General features: G+C 39.0%; 1 protein-coding gene across 2 annotated transcripts in view; it reads right to left on the reverse strand.

Annotated features, from left to right (window-relative positions):
- PRKDC (protein kinase, DNA-activated, catalytic subunit) overlaps positions 1-24,258 on the reverse strand; it is an 82,772-nt gene that overhangs the window by 11,941 nt on the left and 46,573 nt on the right. For both annotated transcript variants that reach the window (XM_048286567.1, XM_048286566.1), the window contains 22 exons: positions 23,781-23,905; positions 23,538-23,687; positions 22,966-23,139; positions 22,073-22,171; positions 21,192-21,402; positions 20,413-20,602; positions 19,849-20,064; positions 18,495-18,607; positions 17,347-17,478; positions 15,992-16,171; positions 12,480-12,688; positions 11,890-12,028; positions 11,129-11,317; positions 10,388-10,612; positions 9,671-9,779; positions 8,868-8,979; positions 7,120-7,309; positions 5,849-6,023; positions 5,570-5,760; positions 2,823-3,003; positions 2,170-2,330; positions 590-801 (listed from right to left, as the gene is read on the reverse strand). In XM_048286567.1, the coding sequence (XP_048142524.1) occupies positions 590-801; positions 2,170-2,330; positions 2,823-3,003; positions 5,570-5,760; positions 5,849-6,023; positions 7,120-7,309; positions 8,868-8,979; positions 9,671-9,779; positions 10,388-10,612; positions 11,129-11,317; positions 11,890-12,028; positions 12,480-12,688; positions 15,992-16,171; positions 17,347-17,478; positions 18,495-18,607; positions 19,849-20,064; positions 20,413-20,602; positions 21,192-21,402; positions 22,073-22,171; positions 22,966-23,139; positions 23,538-23,687; positions 23,781-23,905 (3,683 nt within the window). The remainder of the gene's footprint in view (positions 1-589; positions 802-2,169; positions 2,331-2,822; positions 3,004-5,569; positions 5,761-5,848; positions 6,024-7,119; positions 7,310-8,867; positions 8,980-9,670; positions 9,780-10,387; positions 10,613-11,128; positions 11,318-11,889; positions 12,029-12,479; positions 12,689-15,991; positions 16,172-17,346; positions 17,479-18,494; positions 18,608-19,848; positions 20,065-20,412; positions 20,603-21,191; positions 21,403-22,072; positions 22,172-22,965; positions 23,140-23,537; positions 23,688-23,780; positions 23,906-24,258) is intronic.

Consider the following 24,258-nt stretch of genomic DNA (forward strand, 5'->3'; position numbering starts at 1 on the left):
AAATGTAGTTCTACAGCATTGTGTGATAGAAATTGATTTTTGCCTGGGGATTAACTCAAGTGTTACTTCATGGCAAAATGGGCAAGGGAAGGCTTGTAGGAGAAACTGCATGTTGTGTACTGAAAAAGCAGAGAACACCACTGCCAAGAACTGCCATTCCCCAAGATAACATGCATCCATTTCACTGCCCTCTCTGAAGTCTGGCAGGAGCATCTATTCTATTTAAACATACCTGCTTCCTCTTGGTATTAGAAAGATTGTAAATGTTCAATACCACAGAATTACAAGGAAAAACGGGTTGCCTCTCTTTGGTCTTTTTGTTTTATCTTGGAAAACTTCTAACTTCCAACAGCCTGGGTACTATATGTATCCAACACTTCATAAAGTATTCAAGCCACCAACCTGAGTATGCCTGACACTGACAGAGCTGATGTCTTGCATTTCTCTGTGCCTTTAAATGAAAACTCAAGATCACGCTCTAATATTTCTCGTGCTCACTGAAGAAAAGAGTTTGCATAGGAAAAATAAATAAATCTGTCCACTCCTGAATAAAAAACATACAAAAGAGCTACTCCAATTGCAAATTCACCTCTCTACAAACTCCTTGTTCTTGCAACCAGCTGCAGTATCTTTGAAGCAGTAACTTTCACTGCTGATCATGAAAGGGTAGATGAGTGCCTGGGGATAGGTATTTGCAATCTCTTCAACAGTATGTTGTACAGCTACTGCTTCATCCTTGTCCAGTAGTGCCATCATCTGGCTAATCCAACCGATGAACTGCCAACAGGGAACCGAAGAAAGCTGCAAAAACAGACACTGCTTTCAACTTTGGTCCTCCTCAAAAGCACCAAACATAGCAAACAAATGAAACTGCTCCATGGTGCAGCCTGACAGGGAGAAACATGAAAAGGAAACAGAGAATGTCAACTAGGGGTGCAAAACATCCTCCGATGAAGCACAGATTTGATTATTACTATCACTACTACTACCACCACCGCTGCTGCTTAATAGGTTTTCCATTATAAAGATTTGCAGCTTGTTGATCAATATGAGGCTTTACACTCAAACTTGTGGCCTTTGTCTCTGGATGCAATACAATAATTTTTCATCATCACATACAAACAACTCAAAAGTCTGAAGGAATTCACCATTGGGTTGAAGTCCCGATTTGAGTAAAAAATGCCAGGAAGGGGAACACTGAAACTCCTATCACACTTTTGTCCTCTGTTCAGCTTTAAGAATTGCTAATAGAATTTATTATTAGATTGTCAGTATTTATCTCACGGAAAGACAGAGGATAGGATAAATAAATGCCTGGTGAACTCCCTTTCTGGGTGAGATTTGTCAGCTGGACCAGGTGTCAGGTTCTGTTTGAACTATTGGTGTTTCACTGTGGACACGCCTTATGCACCTCAGTCATTTCTTCTATTTTCCCAGTTCCTTGGGATAACTAACCCGAGTTTCTGTCTCACTTGAGTTCCTTCTCTGACAGGGCCTGTTGCTCTGGGAGCAGCAGCACAATGACACCGGCTTGAAAAGGCATGCAGGCCAAGGCAGGAACAAGCATGAGTCACAGAGAAGGTCTCAGCTTATCTGCCCCATGGCAGCAGGGAAGGCTCATGGTATCCTGCCATGGAATGGCAGTGGAAAGTCAGGTTGTAGAAGGAAGGAAGGAAGGAAGGAAGTGGGAAATACAAAGGAAGACAAAGCTTCAGAGGTAGTAACCTCTGAAGTGAAGGAGGACTGGGAAAGGTGGGAGACATGGAATGAGTCTGGAAAAGCTGCTGGCTTCCTGCATACAGGAAACTCAGCCTACAGGAATAAGATACATTCCTCACCCTAATACTAACCACCTTTATCAGCTCATTTATATTGTTCTGAAGGAAAAAAACCCCAAAACATACCAGAGTTGTTCTCCAGCAACTCTCAAACTAACATTTGGAATCAGAATAATGACAAAAATTTGAACTTTTAAGAAAAACTTTTCTGTCCATATGAATTACTCAGCAAGTTACAGAAAAGACAAGGAACAATGATGGGATAAAATTTATCTGATTTCCCTGAAGCAAAACTTACCAGTCTAACCTCTCTATGTATCCAACCTCCACCCCCACCTTTAAAATTTGATTTACAGCAACATTTGCTGCCAGAAAAATTGAAGCAACTAACCTCTTGTGTCACTAGACCCAATGTCTCTGCTGGATATCTTTCAATTATTTGGAGCAGTCTAGGAAATCGCAGCCTGGCTTCTCTGGAATTCAGTTTTAAAGCTTTTATCATTTTCTCCACGACAATAGCTGGGAACTGCTGCAGATCCACAGTGTCAATTTCTGCCAAGAGACATTAAACTAGAATTATCAGAAACACCATTACTTGTTCCATGTCTTTGATCATCTGAAACATTCATCTTTACAATTTGGTATTTTTTTTCAAGTGTATTTTGTATTTTTACTTTGTTCTCCTTCCCATCTGTTTGAACTGGACACATCTGCAACACATCTACTTGGGGACTGTAAGGATTAGCTTTATCAGGAAGCTGCATCACTGCTGGTATCTTGCCTGCTTTAAATACAAGGCTGCTGTGGTCTGGGAAGGAACAAGGGAAGCATCTGCTGGATATGATATATTTCTCACAAGTAAGGAGACTACAAGTGCTTCACTAGTACCAAAGCTAGCAGTAACAGTGGATGTGAAAAAAGGAATACAAACACTGCTGAACTGGAGGTCAAACTGCTCCATCTAAATTCCAGCTGTGGGCATAGGAAAAGCTCATGGATCACAGATAAATACACCTCACAAGCTTAGGAGAAATCCTGACTAACCAAGCAAGCCTTCCTCTTCCCTGCGCAGATACTGGTCACAGAAGCTGATCAGAGTCATATATGCATCGACAACTCCCACCACGTCCACGTGCTCCATGGAGTGGGACTGCACCTCCTCCTCCGACTTCCTCACGGCACAGCTGAAACACTGAAAAGCCTTCTTGTTCAGACCCGCCAGCACCTGACATTCAACCACCAGAGGAAAAAAGCACACATTAGCAAGTAGCACTGAACAATCCTTTCTGAAACTGGAGCTTCTTTGCAAGTCTTGAGTAGATAAAACTTGAAGTGTTTTAAGATGTTCTGAGCAGCTGATACAAAGGAAAAAAATTGGGATGTTATTTCTAGCAGTGATTTCCAGAACTTTAGTTTCCACAATTTTTCAATGGAAATATATCAACCACAATTTAAACTTAAATTAGTCTTTGGACATGTTAACTGGAATTTTTGTCACTGCAAAAAAGTTAACATTAATAAAGTTTTTGGAAACAGTTAACAGAAAATACAATAAAACTTTCGGAGTTTTTCTTCTATTAAAACATAACTGCAACATCTGCATAACAGTTACACTTGGAATTTGTGTTAAAAAAAGCATGCATCAAACTCTTTTGAATCTGATGCCTTTTTCCCTATTATAAATATAGTAATATTCATCATACATTTCTAATGCAGCTCATGCAATGGGTGACTTGACAAGATTCTTTACACAATCACAGAAGCACCAAGGTTGAAAGAGACCTTCAAGATCATCTGTCCAACTGCCAACCCAGCACCATCATAATCACCCCTAAACCATATCCAGAAGTGCCACACCCACATGCCTCTTGAACACTTCCAGGGAGGGTGACTCCACCAACTTAGATTCCACTGGACAACTTAGTCCAATGCCTGACCACTCTTTCATTTAAAAAAAAAAAAATATTCTAATATCCAATCTGAACCTACCTGTCACAACTTAAGCCCATTTCATCTAACCCTCTCACTTTGGACATGGCAGAAGAGACCAACCCTCACCTCACTACAGTCTCCTCTCAGGCGGTTGTAGAGAGCAGTGAGGTCTTCCCTGAGTCTCCTTTTCTCCAGGCTAAAGAATCCCAGTTGCCTCAGCTGCTCCTCACAGGATTTGTGCTCCAGACCCTTCCCCAGCTCCGCTGCCATTCTTTGGACAGGTCCCAGCACCTCAATGTCTTTCTGGGAGTGAGGGGCCAGAACACAGGATTCCAGGTGCAGTCTCACCACTGCTGAGCACAGCAGGACAATCACTTCTCTGGCCCTTCTGGCCACACTAAATGCTGTAACTGAAATTAAATAGTCAAGTAGGTAGAAGGAGACTACCAGGGTCAGAGTAGTGCTTAATACTAAGCTAAAATAAGGCTAAGCTTCTTAATCTTACAGATACAGAAATACCTGCTATGGCAATCTTACTCATCTGACACTTGACATCTGCTCATCTTTTAGATTGCCTAAAGAAGAATGCTCTTAAGAATTAGCTAATAAATTAAGCTCAAGCTTTTGCTTAAGTTTCTACACACCAGAAAATTTAAAACCTTTTTTTTCCAGGAATTTCTTCTTGGTCTGCTTTACTTTTAACAACCATGAAACACAAATTAAGAACATTTGTTTTGTTTTATACTAATATGGTTCATATTCCCTGAAGTGATCCTGCAAGAAAGATGGAGAGGGACGTTTTACAAGAGCATGCAGTGAGAGGATGAGAAGCAATTGCTTCAAACTGAAAGAGAGTAGGTTTAGACTGGACATTAGGAGGAAGCTCTTTGCTGTGAGGGTGGTGAGACACTGGAACAGGCTGCCCAGGGACATTGTGGTTACCCCATCCCTGGAGGTGTTCAAGGTCAGGCTGGATGGAGCTCTGAGCAACCTGATCAAGTGGAAGGTGTCCCTGGCAAAGGCAGAGGGGTTGGAGCTAGATGATCTTTAAGGTCCCTTTCAACCCAAACCAATCTATGATTCTATATATAAGGGTCTTCACGGTGGCTTTATAAATTAGTAGAAATAAGCCAACAGTGGCACTTCAAATTCTGTATCCATTTGACAGACAAGAAGTCAATGCCCCCATTGTCATGGTGGGACACCATGTCCCCAGCATGTGGGACAATTGACAGCAAATATAATTTTAGCTGCAGCAAAGTCTGGTACTGTATTCTTCAAATGCACACCTACCCAAAATAGGTAAAGATGACCTGCATGTGCTCTGCCTTAAAAATCCCTCTTCTCCCTTCCATTAAATTACTTAGATAAAAAAAGCGTATCACCATTATTATCAGTATTATAAATATCTCTTTATCGAAGAGAACAGTCTGGGAGCATGAAGCAGGTCACAAAGGCCCAGCTGAAATCAAGGTATTCTTTGAGGATCCCAAGCCTTGTCTGCCCACTGTACACACAGCTGCTCTGACCATGTCTTTCCCCTCCACTCAAAATGCAGGTACAGAGAAACACAAGAACATTCTCCCAGTTCAAAAGGCTAGAGTGATGCAGAACTCCAGGAGAGCAAAACCTGGAAGAAACAGCAACCACAGTTTGTTCTTTCATTCTGTCTTTCTGTCTTTCCATCTGTCTTTCTTTCTCTTTCTCTCTCTCTATCTGCTGTTGCTGGACAAATCACTGCTAATGCAGACAGGTTTCACATGCTCTGTACCTATCCATAGCCATCACTACCTACTGAAGTAGTAATTTGTAGTAATTATGATACTGAAATAACTAAAAGATCTTCCCCTCCCGTTTACCTTTTCAGGATTCTCAAGGCTTTCTCCTGATATTACTGATATCTTTCCAGCCTTTTCTTTCTCAATTTGCTCAAGACATCTTGGGTCCCGACTAAGAGCATTGGCCATGATGTGATATGTAGTACCCAGGAGAAGATTTTGGTTTCGGAAGGCCATTATGTTCTTGCTGAGATAGTCAGATTTGGTATCTTCTGTTGGAATTCAAAAACAAAAGTTGGTAACTGGACAACAAAGCAACTTTGTAAAATAAACAAGGTGAAGCAAAGAGAAGGTTCTTACCAAGCAGGGAGATGGTTTTCAACACTGAGAGCATGCGTTCAGGACAGCTCAGATTGCGGCTGCTACTGTGAGTGAAGCGGCAATAGGCGTAATTCCACCTCACCAGCCAGTCCTCCCTCGTTCTGGCTTCTTTGCGCAAGTCCTTCAGGAGCTTCTGGGCAACTGCAAAGCTGTTCTGCATTGGGATCAAGAGAATTTTCAGACAATATATCTGAAGAAGGACTAAAACTGACTGCAACCAAGTTAGGGATGAGAAGATTTAAGTAACACAAGTGAAGTTGCAATACGGCAAAGAGATGTCCACTGCTTGCCAGGTCTCATATTCAGAACCAGATTTGTGCTAATGAAGAAGTTTGAAAAGCAAAAGAGAAGAACAGAGGTTTAAAAAACTGAGAAAATAATTCCAGCTGCACGACTCAACAAGCATTTAACTGCTCTGTAGTACAAACACATACGGGAAAAGCAACTTGATTTAATATATTGTTAAGAAAATCACTTGTGTTTATGTTTCGATGAGAAGTTTCACAACAGTAACATTAAAGGAAATCTAATTTTTCACTTACTGCTTCAAGAGTGTATAGTCAACAAAGCAATAATGTTATATTTGCTTGTCACATTGCTTAAAATAAACTCTTGTTAATGACTGCAGACTTCTGCAGCATCTCAGAAGATGGGAGACCTTGACTTAATTATTCAACTTGTCTCAAGCTTGAAACACCAAAGGCCCATCATCAAAAAGGCTGTTCCAGTCATTTCAACAGCCAGATTCAACCCAAAATTTCTAAGTCACTTTACTTCTTTGTTAGCGTTAACTAACAGCAGTAATGAAAACTATGAAAAAAAGAAATTCAGCATTGCTGATTGAAGTAAATTATACTAATTCAATAAGAATTTGATTTGTTTTCTTGTACAGAAGAGATTATTTATAAATAAGAAAGCATAATTCTTGATTGCAAGCATCCCTTCCATTAAAGACTGAAATATTTCAGATACTTTATCTGCCCTTCAGAGTGTTCAAAACCATCTGTGGATCAAAGGGGGCTTCAGGCATATTTCCAGTAATGACAAGTTATCATCAACTTTGTAATTAACATTTATCCTTTTGTTTTCTTTCATTGTGGAACTGACTTTCTTGAGCTTTCAAAATGTCCTGGACAGTACGGTCAAAAAGAGACAAGGTTTGCCCTGGCAAAAGGGTACCATAGCCCACCTTAAAGGCTTTTCCTATGTATTTTCTCACCAAATTGGAAGCTATCAGACAGTATATTCACCTGTTTCCTGGCACTTTCTATCATCTTCATTTTCATATTAAATTTGCAGCTTTTAATCATGGAGTAAATGTTTTCACTCTGTTGATCCACTTCCATTTGGTCACCAGCACTGTATTCTCCGTCCACCTCCATACTGTCATTGGCCTGATCAGAGGGAAGCTTTTCCTGCAGTTTGTCAAGAAAGAAACACCTGCACAACAACAACAACAGGGGCGTAGATCACTCTGGTATACATTCAAGGGAATCAATGTTCAAAAGTGTTGATCTGTCTAACAGCAAACAAAGCTAATAAAAAATGTCAAACTACAGCTATTACCTTTAGCAGGGCTAAACACAGGCCTCAGAGTCTGGACACTCCTAAGAGGGGCCAGGCTGGCCCTGAGAGCATTCAGGATCTTGAACTAACAAGATTAGTATTAGAAAATGTCCATTATAGGGTGGGATTTTTTGTTAGTTAGTTCATTTGTGCAAGCTACAGTCCCTAAGTTCACCAAGCCGTAACTCGTAACTCGCATTCCAACTTGATGGAAGTGCAAACAAACAGGAGTCTCAATTATTTAGGGTGAGTGCCAGGCTGTATTTTACGTCAACCTGCTCTTCAAATGTTTATCACATCAACACATGGCAACATCAAAGTCTGTGTTGCAGACCAGATCAGCAACCGCACTCAGCTTTTGAAAGGGAATTGCCATGAATCAATGCTGAATCCTGTCACTCCACAACTAGTCCTATCTAATTTAATAGCACATCTCATTATGCAGACTGTTACTCAAAGCAGAGGACAGCACTGCAGTCTGAAGTGGCACTTGGAACATCCTTTGTTTTTAATTTGAGACAAAGGTTTTCTAAGCACAAAAAGTGTTTAAGACCCTGACAACCCTTCAAGTCATAAACGTTTCAAAACTTTTTTCAAAAGTAAGCCATGCCACGTTTTCTGCCTTATACCGAACTGCAAAAAGCTCTTCTGTAGCCATGCTTTCCTGACACCAAGAGATAATAAAATAAATTACAGAGCACAGTATGTATCAGCAGAGCTACTGAAGAAGTTATTGCAAGGAAGGAGGACTAATCTAGATTTGCACTGGAAGAATGAATTGAGATGAAGACAGACACCACGGCAAGGACAGAAAACCTTCAAATTTGTAAAAGCATTCCAGTTTCTTCAGAGCTAATCCAAAGGAGTCTCCAGCGAGCCTTTGTTCTTTCTAGCAACAGTTGCATAACAGAAGTCTCCAGTTAAAGCAGTGGCCATTAACTTTCCTATAAACAGGTGAAGCACTGAGAGTGACATGGCTGGGCTTGTTTTATATACTCCCTCATTTTGGAACTGCCTACAAAGTAGGCAAGCATTTTTATTCATAACAGATTGGCCTTTTGGGTGGTGTTTCATTGAGCTAAATGCAGCTAATCTACACAATTACAAGTGAGTATGTTTAAGGGCTGCTGAAATGAGCCACCTTACACAGTGCATGTAATCACTGATGCAAGAAAATGACTAAGCTAACATCTATGTTTCCCTATTAAAATACAGTTTATTCTCAACCTCCTTTGGCTCCTCACCACAAGTTAGTCATACAAACTGCCCAGTTATATTGAAAAAGTTACTACCACAGTTAAAAAAGAAAAAAAGCCAGTCATACATTGGATCAAAACCCTCCCACATATGAAAACAAGCAGCATTAGAAAAAGCACTTCCTGGAACTCCACAAGCAGACAGAACTCAAGCTAACCCAAGAATGCAATTTTACCGATTTGTAATGATATCATCCCAGATGTTCATAGGATCCATTTTAGCATCTGGATATCTGCTTGTCCAAGTTCTGAGAAGTCTCTTAAGGGAAGCCTCTGAAGCTAAGTTACCTAGAAATCAATTAAGAACATTTTAAATGCATCTGAAGCCAAACAGCACAAAAATGGGCTAAAGAAAACATAGTCTAACATTCAAACCAGAAAAACTGCAATTAAGCAATGCACTTGCATTTCTGGGACTGCATTAAAAACACTACTTAGTGACCATCATATTACTTTTGTTAGTTGCTGAGGCACAGGAGATTCCGTAAGGACACCTGCATCAACTGCCACTGAGGATCACCACCAGGTATTTTCCTTTCCATATAGCAACATGCTGGAATATAGTGGAACTGTTAACTAAATTTAGTATCTAATTTGGTTTGTGCACATAAATTTGTACTTCAGGCCTACGTCAGTAGGTACAACTTATATACCACATCCATTTTTTTATCTCTGCTAACTGCTATTTACTACCAAAAGTTACTCCAACAAAAAAAGCTTAGTTTAAAACTTTAATTGACACTTTTAAAAGAGATGCTTAACTCTTATCACAAGAATTACGCTAATTGAACTTTGCAATACAACACAAAGTTATGTTCAATCCTATCTTACAAAACTGTAATAGTTCTTACTGTCAAGAAGACAGTAAGAAGTAATTCCAGACTTATGCTCCTTCAAACAGCAGTTCAGAAATTCAAAGTTCAGGAAACCATGATTACTGAATACAAAAAGAAAATTGCTTGAGAAAAAAAATCTTTACTTCTCTTGGTCATAAAATTGATGAAATCCTGTATTTCTGTCAAAGCTTGTACAGACTGCAGTTTGGTCATCCGACTTTGATATAACAAGGAATCAATACTGGAGTAGCTCTGAAAAGAAAGGGAGAGAATCAGACAGAACTTAAAGCATGGTTCTGTTCAGTGCTCTACAAACTATTGATCTGATGCTGCTATACATTATGCTTTAGAACCCAACCTCTTGCAAGTAATTTAATAGCCCATAATCAGAGAGCAATTCTGCTTTGGACAAGCACAGAGGCACAGTCTAGCTGCAATTTCTATCCTAGGTTTTAGCAAAGTCCTACAGTCTAATTAGAACTTGGTAATGGATGGAACTTGTAAACTTCTCAATGCAATACTCTTTGCAAGCTTGTTCTGGGGACAGGACGCTCCTGAAAAGACGAAAGAAATAAAACTTTTATTACCTGCACAAACAATGACTCTGAAAAATGTATAAAATATTAAATCAGCAAAACAAAACAAACTAAAACAGGAGGATGCACTCCACTGGCTCACTCACCTTTCATCATTGTAAGCAGTGAATTCAAAAGAAGTTTTGTCATATGACATGGAAGGCACCTAAATTTCATTGTACTGGAGTGTTTTGAGCATATAATCTAGCAGCAGTAACAGCAACAGCAGTTTCATTGTTCCAGTTTACACAAAAAAACCACACCAGAGACAGAAGACACTATTACCTGCATGAAGATCTGCATGCCATTGCTAATGTAATATTTGGCTCTGTCAAAATCATCTTGCAGGATGTACAGGAGACTAAGTTCTTGGCTGTAGTGCATTTCTATAATGGCTTTCTTCTGTTCTGTCTTCATTGCCTCATCAATAAAGGTTAGCAAAGTCTGGTCATTCTCACCACTGAGCAGTAACTTCAGCTTACTGCGTATTACATAGGGCAGATATGTCTCCTACAAGGTGAAAACAGTCTTTATTTCTAGGAATGGAATAGTAGATGATCAAGCTTTTTGTTATCAGTGGCAGATCAAATAAATATAAAAACATTTTGGATGCTTTTAAAAATATTTTCCCTTAAGACAAATTCCTATTTGCTAACAAATCACAGCAGCCTTTTCCTATAGCTCAAGAAGTTGTTAGTAAATTCTAACAGTTTCAAAATCCATGGTTTGGTAACGCTTAAAAGAGGAAACAAAGCAAGAAAAGCAACAAAAAGACTTGCAAAAGGAAGAAGGTGATGATAAAGCTGATCCTATAGAATCTGCCATTGACTTGAGATAAAAACTAAACATCAAAAAGAACAAGCAGAAGTAATTGTTTCAATTTTTAAAATATATCAGACTCTCCACTAATTTCCATAATAAAATAACCCAAACAACATGATTGATTTTCACCCATAATCTCAATACTGTAGGACATCCCTGCAGAGATAAAAATGGTGCAGTATCAATGAAATAATTTCTAAAAACCTGAAAAAATGGATCATTCCATGTTTTGTTTAGGTCTGGAGGTTTTCCACTATCAATATTAACAGTAGCACAATACTCCAGAGACTTCCACATTGTGAGGTGGTCATAGCATTCCAGAGACGCAAGTTCCCAGAAGTCCTTCTCTGCTTCTGTTGGCTCTCCATCTTGCCAGTCTTCTTGGGAGAGTGCCTAGGGAATGAATTTGGAGGGGAGAATAGTGCCAGATTCCAGCCAAGAACCCGCTTCAATTCTAAGTCACCAGCAACTTAACAAGTAATTCATTGCCTCATAAAAACATCTATCCATTTACCAGAGTGTGACAGCAACATTAAATGCAGAAAATTCAAGCTTGACAGTGTTTATACATAAATTAATTTCAGGTAGCTGTCTTCAGTAAACCTGCATTTTTGAAGAGTGAACATTTTAAAAGAAGGTCAGAAATCCTTCTTTGTTTTTACCCACAGCAACTCATGCCATGAACATATGCAATTTGCTCTCTCAGGGTTGCAGTGTGCCCATGTGTTTTTACTTGTCTGCCTAGATAACTGCACTTGTGAAGCTTTGTAGCAAACAGTAAGAAAAGCATCTTGCTTACTGCTTTGTTGTGACTGCTCATCTTTCCCAGTGTCTTTACACAATGAACCATCAATTAAGCACAAGGGCATTTTAGACAATATGGTACTTCTCAAAATTCAAATTTTTCTAATTTTATTAAAGTTATAAGAGATATATGAAATGAAAATATCTTGCTGTCATTTTACCTTATCATAATATTGAGCTGCTTCAGCATAATCATTCCTTGCTTCTGCCAACAAAGCTTTCTGTGTAATTTCCTTAGTCCCAATCTTACCACTGAAAATGCCACGAAGGGTATCATAATCCCCAAGGGATCTGTAGAGCCTAGTAAAATTGAAAAGAAAAATATTTTAAAGAGCTCAGCAGATGTATATCAATGCAAACAGAAGCTATTAAAAAAATAACAATTCAATAAGCAGTAATACTACTGGCTTGTAGTAGTGAATTTTTAGGAAGTATTATGTAAGATCAGAAATACATACTTAACCACATAAACTTCATCTTGTAGGGTAATATCTGAACTATGGAAATTCCTGCAGCTGAAAAGCTAGGAACAAGATGTTTTTCAGCAGTCTGACAGCACCATAAGAGTGCACAGTTTTTAAGTCTAACTGCTCTCACTGACTGTATTAAGAGAAGTCAGTGAGAAGAAATTAAAAGCATATCTGATTCTAAAAGACAGAAAGACTAAAAGAGAAATCCCACAAGCCATAAAAGCAGAGTTCTTCACAAGGCAAACCTAAGTGGGAGCAAATTGTCTCAAATAAGAATTTACTTGGCAAGTTCAATCCATCTGATCACATCTGGGGGCAGCTCTGTCCTGCCACGTATCCTTTTGGACGGGGGCTCCCCCGCAGGGGACAGAGCCATCAGGGCACGCTCCAGAAGAACGATGCCCACTGGCTGCTGCAAACTTGCAAGGCAGCTCGTGCTCACATTAGCTGAGTCCAGTTCCAGTAGCTCTCTGTGCTGGTAACTCATTTCCTGTAGAATAAAACAAAACAATGGGTGCCTACTTGGTGTAAAACTATACAGATCACTTATTTGGTATCCTTTTTCTTATAGTGCAAGCTTTGGAAATTAGCCATTAGGTCTCCAGAAGTTCCCAACTCAGGGAAAACTGGAATCCTTTCCTTCTGTGCTGTTGCTCTTTGGACAGAGAACAGTACAGAATAACCCTATATACTTTGGCTCTGGGACATGGGACAGGTCTCTGGACAGAATCACAAGGAAATTGGGGGAGAGATAGATGGACACAGTGACAGCCTGAACTTTTCCTTCTGTTTGTTGGCAGGATTTTGCCTGCTGCACAGCAGCTGTGCTTCACTTAACCTATTCAGTGGTGCGCTCCTGCCATAAGCCAAAGGCATGATTTACCACGATGTGTTGTCTGAGCTGGAGGCTTTCTGTCCACACACTCGGCCAGTTTTAGCACATCACAGCTTCCTGTTAGACTCCTCTAGTACTGTGCTCATCTACTCCTGCATGATTTAGAGACATGACAATATTTCTCTTTATAATTTTTAACATTAGTCCAATAATAGTACAGAATAACCTCTTCTTCAGGGATAAACATTCTTGTTTACTTGAAGGGGTCTTTTAAATATTTACATCACTACTCTAAATACAGGTAAATATATTAAAAAATCAGCATGTTTATTAAAGCCAGTGTTGGGTTTTTTCTTTGTTTTCTTTCTCTCTAAAGAAAAATTGCAACAGTATCTTCAACAACTGTCAGAAAAAATTCACAACGTGGAAGAGGTTCAGTATAGCTTCCATTACAAGGAACAGCACCATGTTTTAGAACAAAAAATCTGATTCTTGCAACACAGTATGTTCAAGAATACTGTGTGAAAAGAAACCACTATTTGGAAATTGCAACGGGAGACTGAGAACAGCCAAGCTATACATCTTTGATAAATGACAACCACCACAAAAACTACAGAAGAGGCACCTGGCATAAGCAAACTCATGACACAATTTGCAGAGTTGAGACTCTCACACTAATGAATTTGTGCTCAATAAAGAAAGAGGAAAAAAACCACAGCCTTGTGTGGCTTCCTGAGTTACAGACCAGGCAGATCCCAATAAGGGGTTAGCATATATATTTCACTACTGTTAAGGCAATTTCAATGAGCTGCACACATGCCCCAGACACATTCCTCGACTGCCAGCTTTTAGGGGTTATGTCAGGAACACAGTGACAACTGCACAATCTAAAACCTTAAGAACAACTTTGCTAAGGTAAGGCCAAAAGCCCTTTCTCATAGCACAGGAAAAAGTGCAAGAACTGTGCAAATATAATGATATGTCCCAAGAATTAATATCCTCCCAAACTTCAGATTTACAGACATCATCCAACATCAAAGGAGGTGTCTTTATTTAGTGCATATTAGTGACTATTGGATTACTTATCTTCTGAAAGCAGAGGGAATGTTCCCTGCTCCATATGCAAGGAGCACTGGCTTTACTTGCACCATATGTTCACAGATTAGGGGAAACGGCATCCAAGCTGGCCTGGCAGCTAAAATATTTCTAACGCAATTATATGTTCTTCAGAGGCCAAGCATCTCTTCGGAGGCTATGTAAACTTTTGTCATGGAGTTAGCCTCTTTTAGTATTACAGCTGGCTCTTAATCTGCCCTGAAAGTGAATCCCAGAGCTTCATAGTCAATTTTAAGATTATATGTGTAGACAAAACCAACTCTTTTTACCCACCAAGTTACTCTCCTGATGGGATGTGAACGTGTAGAAGATTAAAAACTCAAACAGCCAGAAGGAAACAGCAGTTAAGTAGGAAGCCTTTCTGAAACCAGCCAGTATTTATTATGCTGTTGGTATACAGGAAAAAGAAGCTGTATTTCCAAATGGCCAAGCCACTAGGACAGTCTTTGTGAGCCAGATGAAAGCCTTGACACTGCTCTGCTCTTGCTCACACTCTCCCAGCTTGCTCTCTTGATCAATGTGAACTCAATTCCCTACTGGGAAAAAACTTCCTCTCACTGCTTGCAGGCTGTTTGTACTTCATGCTATTGTACTTTGGTTATTGATGAGGACGGCAATGAGATGCTCTTATTGTTCTTACAAAGTCTGTATTTTTGATGAATCTTAACTTACCTACTTTTTGAGTCTTCATTTAATGTCTATTCAGAAAAAAATCGTAGCCTAATGCAACAGTGTTATTAGCAGGGTCTAGACAGCATAATTTGACACAAATAATATCCTCATGACAGAGAACCAACAAATGCAACGTCAAGAGGGAATATTAACAGATAGCTATTGTGAGACGTTGGCTCAAAAAATACCAAGACAGCCCAGAAAAATCCCCATAGTATTTGACCTTTTATGCAGCTGCACAGAAAAAAGTAAACAAGCAATTACATTTTTTCAGATGTCTAGTTACAAGTATCAAGAAGCAAAGTTTGTCACTGTTTACAAAGCTACTCCAAACTAGATGGTTCTCCCGTATTTGGAATGACACCTACTGTCACAGAGTATATACATTTCCATAACAAAAAGCCTTTAGCCATTAGCTGCCACTCAGAAAGAGATTCCTTCCAGAGCTAGGAATCAGACACAAAAGCAATACAGTTGATAAGAATCATTACATACAGCGACAATGGGTATGTAACAGGTGTTCGGACAAGGTTTTTTTATCTCCCTGAAAACTGGTTTAAAAGATGAAATTCACAACCTATTCCAGGTCAGTATATTCTCATAACAGAAACGTTTGTGCATCTTTTCCAGTGAAACAACTGTGGTGCACCCACTCATCCTTTGGTGAGCCCTTCCCTCATTACTGAAAATCCCCAGACAACTACTTCAGGGGACTAATTTGAAAAAATAAGCAAGAGAGGCTAACAACAAACAGTCTGACAGCTACTGATATCCTCAAGACATCAAAGAATTCCTCAATAAGCACTTCCCAGAAACAGCAAGATAAGCACAACACCCACATAACCCTTCCAATTGTTCTCAAATCCCACTTCAATTGAAATAGCTATCATTTGTAATCAAACCTCTTCTTGTTACTGATGCAATTAAAACATTAAAAGGTGACTCAAACTCTAGATATCAAAAATCATAGAAACCTTGAAAAATCAGTTCAGAGGATGAATTACCTTGTTCACCTTAATAAGTGTCACTTGAAATACCCATTTGGTTAACAACTCTCTTTCCACCTCTGCCTAAACTTCAGTGACAGTATTTGACCTTCACTGCCACTTATCACACATTCAGACAAAGACATTACATCCAGTTACTTTCATGCCATGTATCAAGATTTACCTGGATGCACGCAATGAACGGTGGAAAGTATGACAGGCTCATGCTGAGGAAATTATTGAAGTTGTTCAGCAGCTTCTGGACAATAGCGTTTTTCTCAGAAGGGTTTTTAGATTCTTTTACCTCATGAAAAATTCCACTAAACAAACTGCTGAAAAGTTGCTTGGCAAATGTTGGATCTTTCTGTAAATTACAACAAAAGTGGTAAGGTCACTGAATTTTGCTGTGACACAGCAGGCTAATAAATAAAATTAAAAGACATGATCCACCCGGTATGTAATCCCTAGACACTCTTTGGGAGTGGACTATTTAGTCTGGCATGCATCTCACCTGTGCTGGGAATTACTGTACTACCCACTCATATCCCATTTTAATTCTTCTACTTAAAGAAACTCCAAGACAATGCAGTTTTCAGGCCAGTGTTAGTGGAGAGGGTGGAATTTACAATTTGCACATATTCACAACTCCCATTACAGGAACCAGACACCCAATATCACGTTAGGGACACCACAGTCCATGAAGTGAGTTTCAGAAAAAAAAAGAAGACAGCAATGTGTGAGGAGACCTGGTCCTAAAAACTGAGGCAGCTAACAGAGAGACAGACTGTCTGTACAGACAGACAGTTTCATCTGAGACTTAACAGCATTTTTTCAATCCAGAAACACTTTTGTGTGTGTAACATAACCCTATGCATCTTGATCTATCACGGGCCTGGAGTTTGGTCTAACTCTTTACCTAATGCTATTCAGAGAACTTGTGAGTGTGCTACTTCCACCCTTTACAGAGAGATAAGGGGCTACCAAAAGTAATGAAATACAAAGGTAGTCAGGAAGACTGTGACTTCCCAAAGACTGTAAAATGGGATTCAGTCTACTGTTCAATTCAGTCTATAGTTTCTACCACTCTCACGTAGGAAAAGGAATATTAGATCAGCTTTACTGAGCAGTCTGAGTCCAGCCTTAGTCACGCTAAGTTCATTTGTATATTTACAAGTCTGTTACAGACATATACTAGATGAGAAATGGCTGTTCTGTTACTGTACAGTGAGATGTCCTTTGCAATAATGTCTGCAGAGACCACCATCGGTTTCTCAAGCAGTGGAACCTGCAGGAAATGGAAAACAGCTGATGTATCCATCCTCAACTGCTCAGGTGAGGCAAGCAACAAAGCCTCGTCTCTTAACACTGCACCAGCACAGGGGAAGGAGAAACACTCCCTCAAAACAGTGTCTTTAAATGTGTATCACAGTGGTTGACTGCAAAACTACAAATCAATTTTCAAAGTGGTTGCTCAGCTACATGACATTTTCCCCACAGGACCAGAAAACTTCACAAATGACCTGTGAAAAGCAGACAGACCTGGGCAAGGCCCTGCAGAGGGGCAATGAGGCTGCAGTATTCAATCTGGATGTCAGGAAGGTCTCCCACTCGGTAACTTCTGTACAAAGTAACCTGGGCATCATACTTCATCTTCAGCTCGGATTTCATCTCCTGAAATGCATTAATCATGTTAAAAAATAGTTAGGAAATGGCCTCAAGCTGTGCCAGGAGAGGTTTAAATTAGATATTATGAAAAATTTTTCACTGAAGGAGTGGTCAGGCATTAGAACAAGCCTCCCACAGAAGTGGTGGAAACACCATCATTGGAAGTGTTCAAAAGACAGGGGATTTTGTTAGTTGTGTTTTGGACTGCCATACAGAACACATTTACAGGTTCTCCCTTGTAGGGTGGGAGGAAATGGTAGCTTTAGCCTGCAAGTAAACATAAATGGGCTAAAATAGGTGTTTTGTGTGGTTCTTCCAGACATAAGTTCTGTTTACACAGTTGTCTGCATCTGGAGGGTATTACAGGAGTGTCTCAAACTGGTAGCTCTCAGTCCTGGGTTCCTTTGCTCTTGGGACTAAATGCTATCATTTTTTGACAATAATGTATGTTATTTTTAGCAACAGGAACCTCTGGAAAATTGCTACAGTGCTTAAAAATACTTAGATTTATTGAAAGTACATAACACAACCAGGAAACCCACAAAGTAGTATGTTTCTGGCCTTGACAAACACTCAGCAAATGATTATTACTGACATTCCTCAGGTTAGAAGTTCAAACCAGTTCTGGTTAGTCCATCAGCTGTACCACATTTTTGAGTTCACCCTTGGATGCTGGATAATGTTCTCCAGCTATTTCTGCAGCATATTGTAGCTCCAAGGCTCCTAGTTTCCAGAATGACAACTGTAAAGGGCTTCCTTAGCTGCTAGGGACTCCATCACATAAAATCACTTCATGCACTTTAAGTGGTAGACTGGAAGTGTTATCATCCAGCTCTTCTCTCGCCCATGCTAAGTAACATAATTTAGCTTTAAGGCCATAAATAGCATTATTTCCAAATCAAACCTTCTAAAGCTCTTAAAGTAGCAACAAGTACCTTACACAAAGTTACCACAAGAGTTGAAGTACAAGACTTCAAATGACATCGAGACTTAAAGTTTTAAACCCATTTGGATTGACAAACCTGTTCTCTTTTCTGTTCAGCCAGACTTTTTCTGGCATAAATCAGACTGAGTTTGTCTTGGTCCTTCAAGAAACGTCTCCGCAGTCTTAGAATTTCTGCTCGTTCTTCTATACCTAGGGAACATATGATCATGTCCACAGCTTTTCATTTCCCAAGCACACTTCAGATTTAAGGCAAAAGCATCATATAAAAACAAACACCATCTTTGTATTTACTAGCTTACCAGCTAGTCTTTAAATTTCCTAGCAAACAACTCAGTGCAAGGCCTTTTAACAAGACAGCCAATGATGACAAATTAAGTTGCTCTTAGGAGAAGAGGTAATAAGCATTTATATAGAAACTTCAAGTGCATGGATGAGGTATAAAGATCTGTACTGGAAAAGACACTAAAACTCATGAACAAATATACCCCCTATGCCAGATTTATTTTAGACTCTCACAGGTATGCATGGCATTTGCACTATAGTCCAGAAAGTATATAACCCCCTACATAAAAGAGGTGCTAAAAGATATTCAATTATTGTGTAGTGAGAATATTGTACTGTATTTTTAAAGTTACAGTTACAGAACTGCCACTGGATCAACTCCTGCTCAGGACAGTCACGGGGAAAGGCCACACAGACTCAGTTCAGTCCACCTCCTAGAAAAGGAGAGCGAGCAAACAAAAACATACCACCGTAACTGGTATTTGCCTGGGTAGAAGACCAGGGAATAACTGAAAGGTAGACTGACCTCTCTATTTCTGTAGTTCTGCATGAACTACAGTTCACCTGTAACTGCCCTGAAACACCTCTCAGGTACTGAAAAGGTTGATCTTTACAGCTCTATGCCTGAACTCCTAATGTCATCCTTTTGGTCAAAATTTTAATGACAAAGTAGACAAGAGTTAAAGAGGGAGAAGGATCCTAAGTCACTTCAGAGCAGTACTGGTATTTTTCACTTACTGACTGGATGGATGAAGGAGCATTCTCAGAAAAAAGCAAGGACTTCTAATGACAGAAATGGTTTAGAAAACATGTTTAAAGAAATATCTTCTTTAAAGAGTTACATTTAAAACAGAAGGGACAGAACTGTCTGACATTCATGCTCTGAACATCTTAGGGAGAGGTAGGAATGCAGAGAGCATGCCAGTCAGTTCTTGCAATGAGCAACATGTAACTTTACAATTCCTAGCACAATCCTAGCTTTTTGTCACATGTTATGTATCATCACACACGCCTGGAAACAAAATCTCTCAAAGTGAACCTCAATTAGACTGTCTGAAAGATAATGGACTGCCAGCCAAATAACTGACAAAGGATGGTTTATAAAAGTGTACTAATTACATAGAAACTGCACAATAAGGCTTACAGACCTTTAGTTTTGCTGTCCACTTCATCTCCAGGCAAACCCAACCTTTTTTTCCCAAAATCTGGCCCCACTGGTTTAAAGGTTCCTTGTTTAAATTTTTCACTCCGTTTGCTAACCAACAGCATGGATGAAGACAAGGATTCAGAGGATGAAGGAACTGCATACTCTGCCAATGTGTCAATGCTACTTCCAGTTAGCCAATTAAAAGAACTTCTACCACCTGTAAAAAGAAATTGCAAAAAAGCTGTAACATACAGATAAATAAAGTGAAAACATCTACAAAGTAGGTATTTTTTCCCCTCCCAAAAATATAATTTCCTCATGTTGACAGGCACAACAGATTTTAAGCTGTTAGGTAAGACAGTGCTTCTTTTACATTAGGCAGAACATAAAATACGTATGAGACCAATAAAAACAGGATTTTTTTCTCATAACACACACAAAAAAGCCCTTGAAAACAAAATACTAAACATATTTATACTTCTACACTAGAACATCATATATAACAGAAATGACATCATTCCTACAGCAAACAAGAACATTTCAGAAGACACCGGTCTGGACTTACTGCCATGCTGTGTAGGTGTAAATTCATATTGCCTTTGGGTAGCCCTCACTTGCCCACCAACTGACCCAGAAGGAGAAAGGGATCTTTCTTGTGACAAATTCCTGTGGATGCTCTGAGAAGCCTGAGTTTCCACAAACATTGGTGTGAGCACAGTACTTCGGTAACGCCAGCTGGAATCAACTACAAAGTCCTACAAACAAAGAAAGATTTTAAGTAGAACAATAAAGGATGAAGGCTTTCTGCATTTCTTCATTGAGTAGGACAGCAGAAACTACAGTCCAGAAACCAAAACACCCTCCCAGGCATAGGGGCAGAACTTGACTATATATAAAAAACAAACAAAAAAAACCCCCAACAAACCACAAACATGTAGAAGCTCTCCACAGCTCAGTAAAGAAAGCTCACTAATTTAGACTGGTCAGCTGAGGACTGATTTACAGCTCTTGCACCAGTATTCCTGTTTCTTGACAGTATTTCTCCAGCTGATGGTGCTTCTCTCCACTACCCTTTTTTTCAGTATTTCAGTACTCTACAAATCAGCTATACTTGGTATAATTATTTTAATTAATTTTTTTTTAAAGAAACTAATACTATTGCCACCACAAAAACAGCACATTTCTGACACTGTGCATAACTCACAACTGCTGCACCCATTAACTATGGAGCACAAAACACTTCGAAAAATCTCCTTCATTATGCCCTTCTTTTCTAAGTGGTAACTACATTAAGGAACAGAATTTGTCACATAGTTGCATACAGGACAGCACATTACAATTCACCTGAAATTTGCATTCAGATAGTGGATGCTCAAATATTTTTCTGGAATAATCCGGGCTCCTGCTAGTCATTTCAAGTAGAAAATTTGTGATTAGACTCAAGTACTGTGTTTCAATCTTGGTGGAATATAAAGAACTCAACAAGGACAGCATGCGATCAAGAGTATTTGTGGGCAACCTTGTCTCATGACTCCAAAAATTCCTAACAATTAATCTGCAAAGGCAAAGAATAAAGTTATTCTTGGTTATTTGCAAACATAAAGAAAAATACTTCTAAAAAAGTCAAGTTAAAAAGGAAAAAAACCCAAAAACCACACCAACAAAAACCTCCAGAACAATAAGCTTTTAAAGCCTTCAACAAACACTTTAATGCCATTAATCTTCCACTGATTTACACTGAATTCCTCATTCATCTACCATGTTCTCTGCCTGATAGTAAAGGTTTACTCTGAACAAAATATTTCTGTCAAGTGTTTTCCTCTTGAGAAGTGCTATGTACGGATAAGCACCAAGATCTCCTCTTCTATCTTTTGCTCCTCCAAGAGAAATTTTAAAAATCCAACATTTAATCTACTGTTGTGTGTTTGTATAGGAGGGTCCTCCTTGTTCAAAAACTCTAGAACATTAATGCAGAATTAGGTTTAACATAGTGAAACAACCTCCCCACAGCTTAGAAGTTCGTTCAAATGCTCCACTTAGATTCGGTGTAAAACCATGGGACACAATTTTATAAACTGGAAGAAAAGGAAATGGTATTATCTCAGTGTTGCTCTTTTACACTGAAATACTCAAAAAACCTCTAAGGATCAACTCTTTTGCTATAAACAAAGTAAGAGAAATGTAGGTATTTTTATTTCAGACAGTTACCACAACGCTCTACTCACTGCAGTTCAGCATTCTCATCAATTAGTCCTTGAAGCAGCATTTCTTTTGCCACTTTGAGTATCTCCTGAGAATCTTCATCTGTTTGACTTTCTGGATCACTGTTGGTAGGAGAAAAATATCTATTAATGACTTCTCTCAAATAATCCATAGCAAAATAAGAGGATGAGGATGGTGAAACAAAAAGGAAGATTATGCCCTCTGATAAAAATCTCAACTTGGCATGACAACATAACATGAGGTCTTCCTTGCCAAAAATGCCTTGTGGAGATCCACTACTTATCAAAGAAATAATCTAATAAGCTAAGTAATACATTAGGTATTTATTACGATGTTTGCATGGTTGAATCTGAAAAAACAGGCAGAGAATGCTTTTCACAAGTGATGCTGGAGTACATATTGCCTGTACTTTTTCTTCACAGTAACTGTCCATTCAAACAGTTATCTTGGGAAAAAGCACATAAAACCCAACTAAGTTAGATAATTCAACAGCACCCCACTTGTCACGTGCCTGTTCCCTATTCTAAGGGGTCAAGCAGAAAGGGATCTGAAGGGATCCAGATCACACCCACGTGCCTTAATGTATCTTCTACCTAAAAGCAAATTTCTTTAATGTATAATTTTCACTAGTTACAAATTCCAGCAACAAGAAAAAAAGCTGGAACATCAAAGTTAAGACCTCTTATGCCATCCTGCTGTGGTGATGCAATGTCCTAGTTCTGGTCCAAGTATTTATCCCTTACTGGAAGTGATAAAATTGCCACCAAAGGCCAGAGCCAGTTACGCAAATCACAGACTCTATTATTCTGACAACTGGAAAAATCCCTCACCAAGCGACAAGAAGTTGGAAGACTCTTACAAACACTTTCACTCTGCCTGTGCAGGGAACACACACCTGTAATTATCGTAAATCCACATCAGGATATCATACATTCGCTGTCGACATATGACAGAAGGGTGAGAAATGAACCCTGTAACTCCAGGCAGAAGTTCTTTAAGTTCTAGTGGTTTTAATTTAGACAGCATCTTGTACACGATATCCAAACAAATCCTTTGTCTTTCATCATCCCTAAAAGAAGAGGGAAAAAAACCCCCAGTTACATTGCTTTTCTCATCACTGCTACACACAGAACCAGAAGATCAGTTTATGTTTTAGCAACAGTATTTGGTTTTGCATAAAGGGCTTTAGGTAAATACTTTTGGATTCAACCTAAGAGTAAGAATACAAGTAAACTAATACAGACCTCAGAAATTGACATCCCACTGGTGTTTCACCCTAAGGCTATTTTAGGGGCTTTTGTCTGTTTTTCACAGAGAGCTAACCATCTTAACTCCCAGATTACATTAGCTCAAATTAGGAGAGCAATGACCAAAAAGTGAAGGTGAGTTATAAATTCTTCTGAATGTAAAAATGTATGTTATCAAGAAACTTAACTATCCATCATAATCAATCACTTGACTACTTACCTATGATTCATGATCTGGATAAAGTCTTTACTCTTTAACTGCAAGTGGAGATCAGGAACTTCTTCTGCCCGGCACATTATTACTTCCAGACAATAGGTTTTCATCACACCGTGAAGTTTGGGTATCAAAAAGAATACTGCATTCATAAACCTTAATTTAGCCAGAAGCCCACAAAGAAAAGCAAGTTATTCTCTATTATTCCTCTAGATTTACAGTCAACATATCACATAAATCATCACACACCTGTCAGCAAGAGGTGGAAAATTCTTAACAACTTTATTCAAGCACTGAATAAACTTATCATGTTGGGTATTCTGATGATGTTTTAATTGTTTTATGACACAATCATAAACTGGATCTTCAAGTATCTGAAAATGAGAAAGACAGACAAGGATACCCATGAAACTCATAACCACCTTAATGACACACTGTTTTGCTGCTATGCTGTTTGATTCTAGTGCAATTCACTAGGCAAGATCCATCCAACTCATCTTAACATTCATGGTGCTTCATGGGTCCTGTACAGATCTGCCTGGCTGAAACACATGACTGCTGCTTGAAAAACACATTTTTGAGCTTCCTTTGACTGGTTTGGAACCAACACCTTAATTTTGTGGTACAAGTTGCTTAGTGTGCTTATGCAAATATTAAGCAGCTTCTCATTCAGTACAGAAATTTCCAATCAATGAATGTAAAAAACCAAGATATTTTTAGTAAAAAG

The sequence above is a fragment of the Corvus hawaiiensis genome, chromosome 26 (genome assembly GCF_020740725.1).
Source record: "Corvus hawaiiensis isolate bCorHaw1 chromosome 26, bCorHaw1.pri.cur, whole genome shotgun sequence".
Classification (NCBI taxonomy): Eukaryota; Metazoa; Chordata; class Aves; order Passeriformes; family Corvidae; genus Corvus; species Corvus hawaiiensis.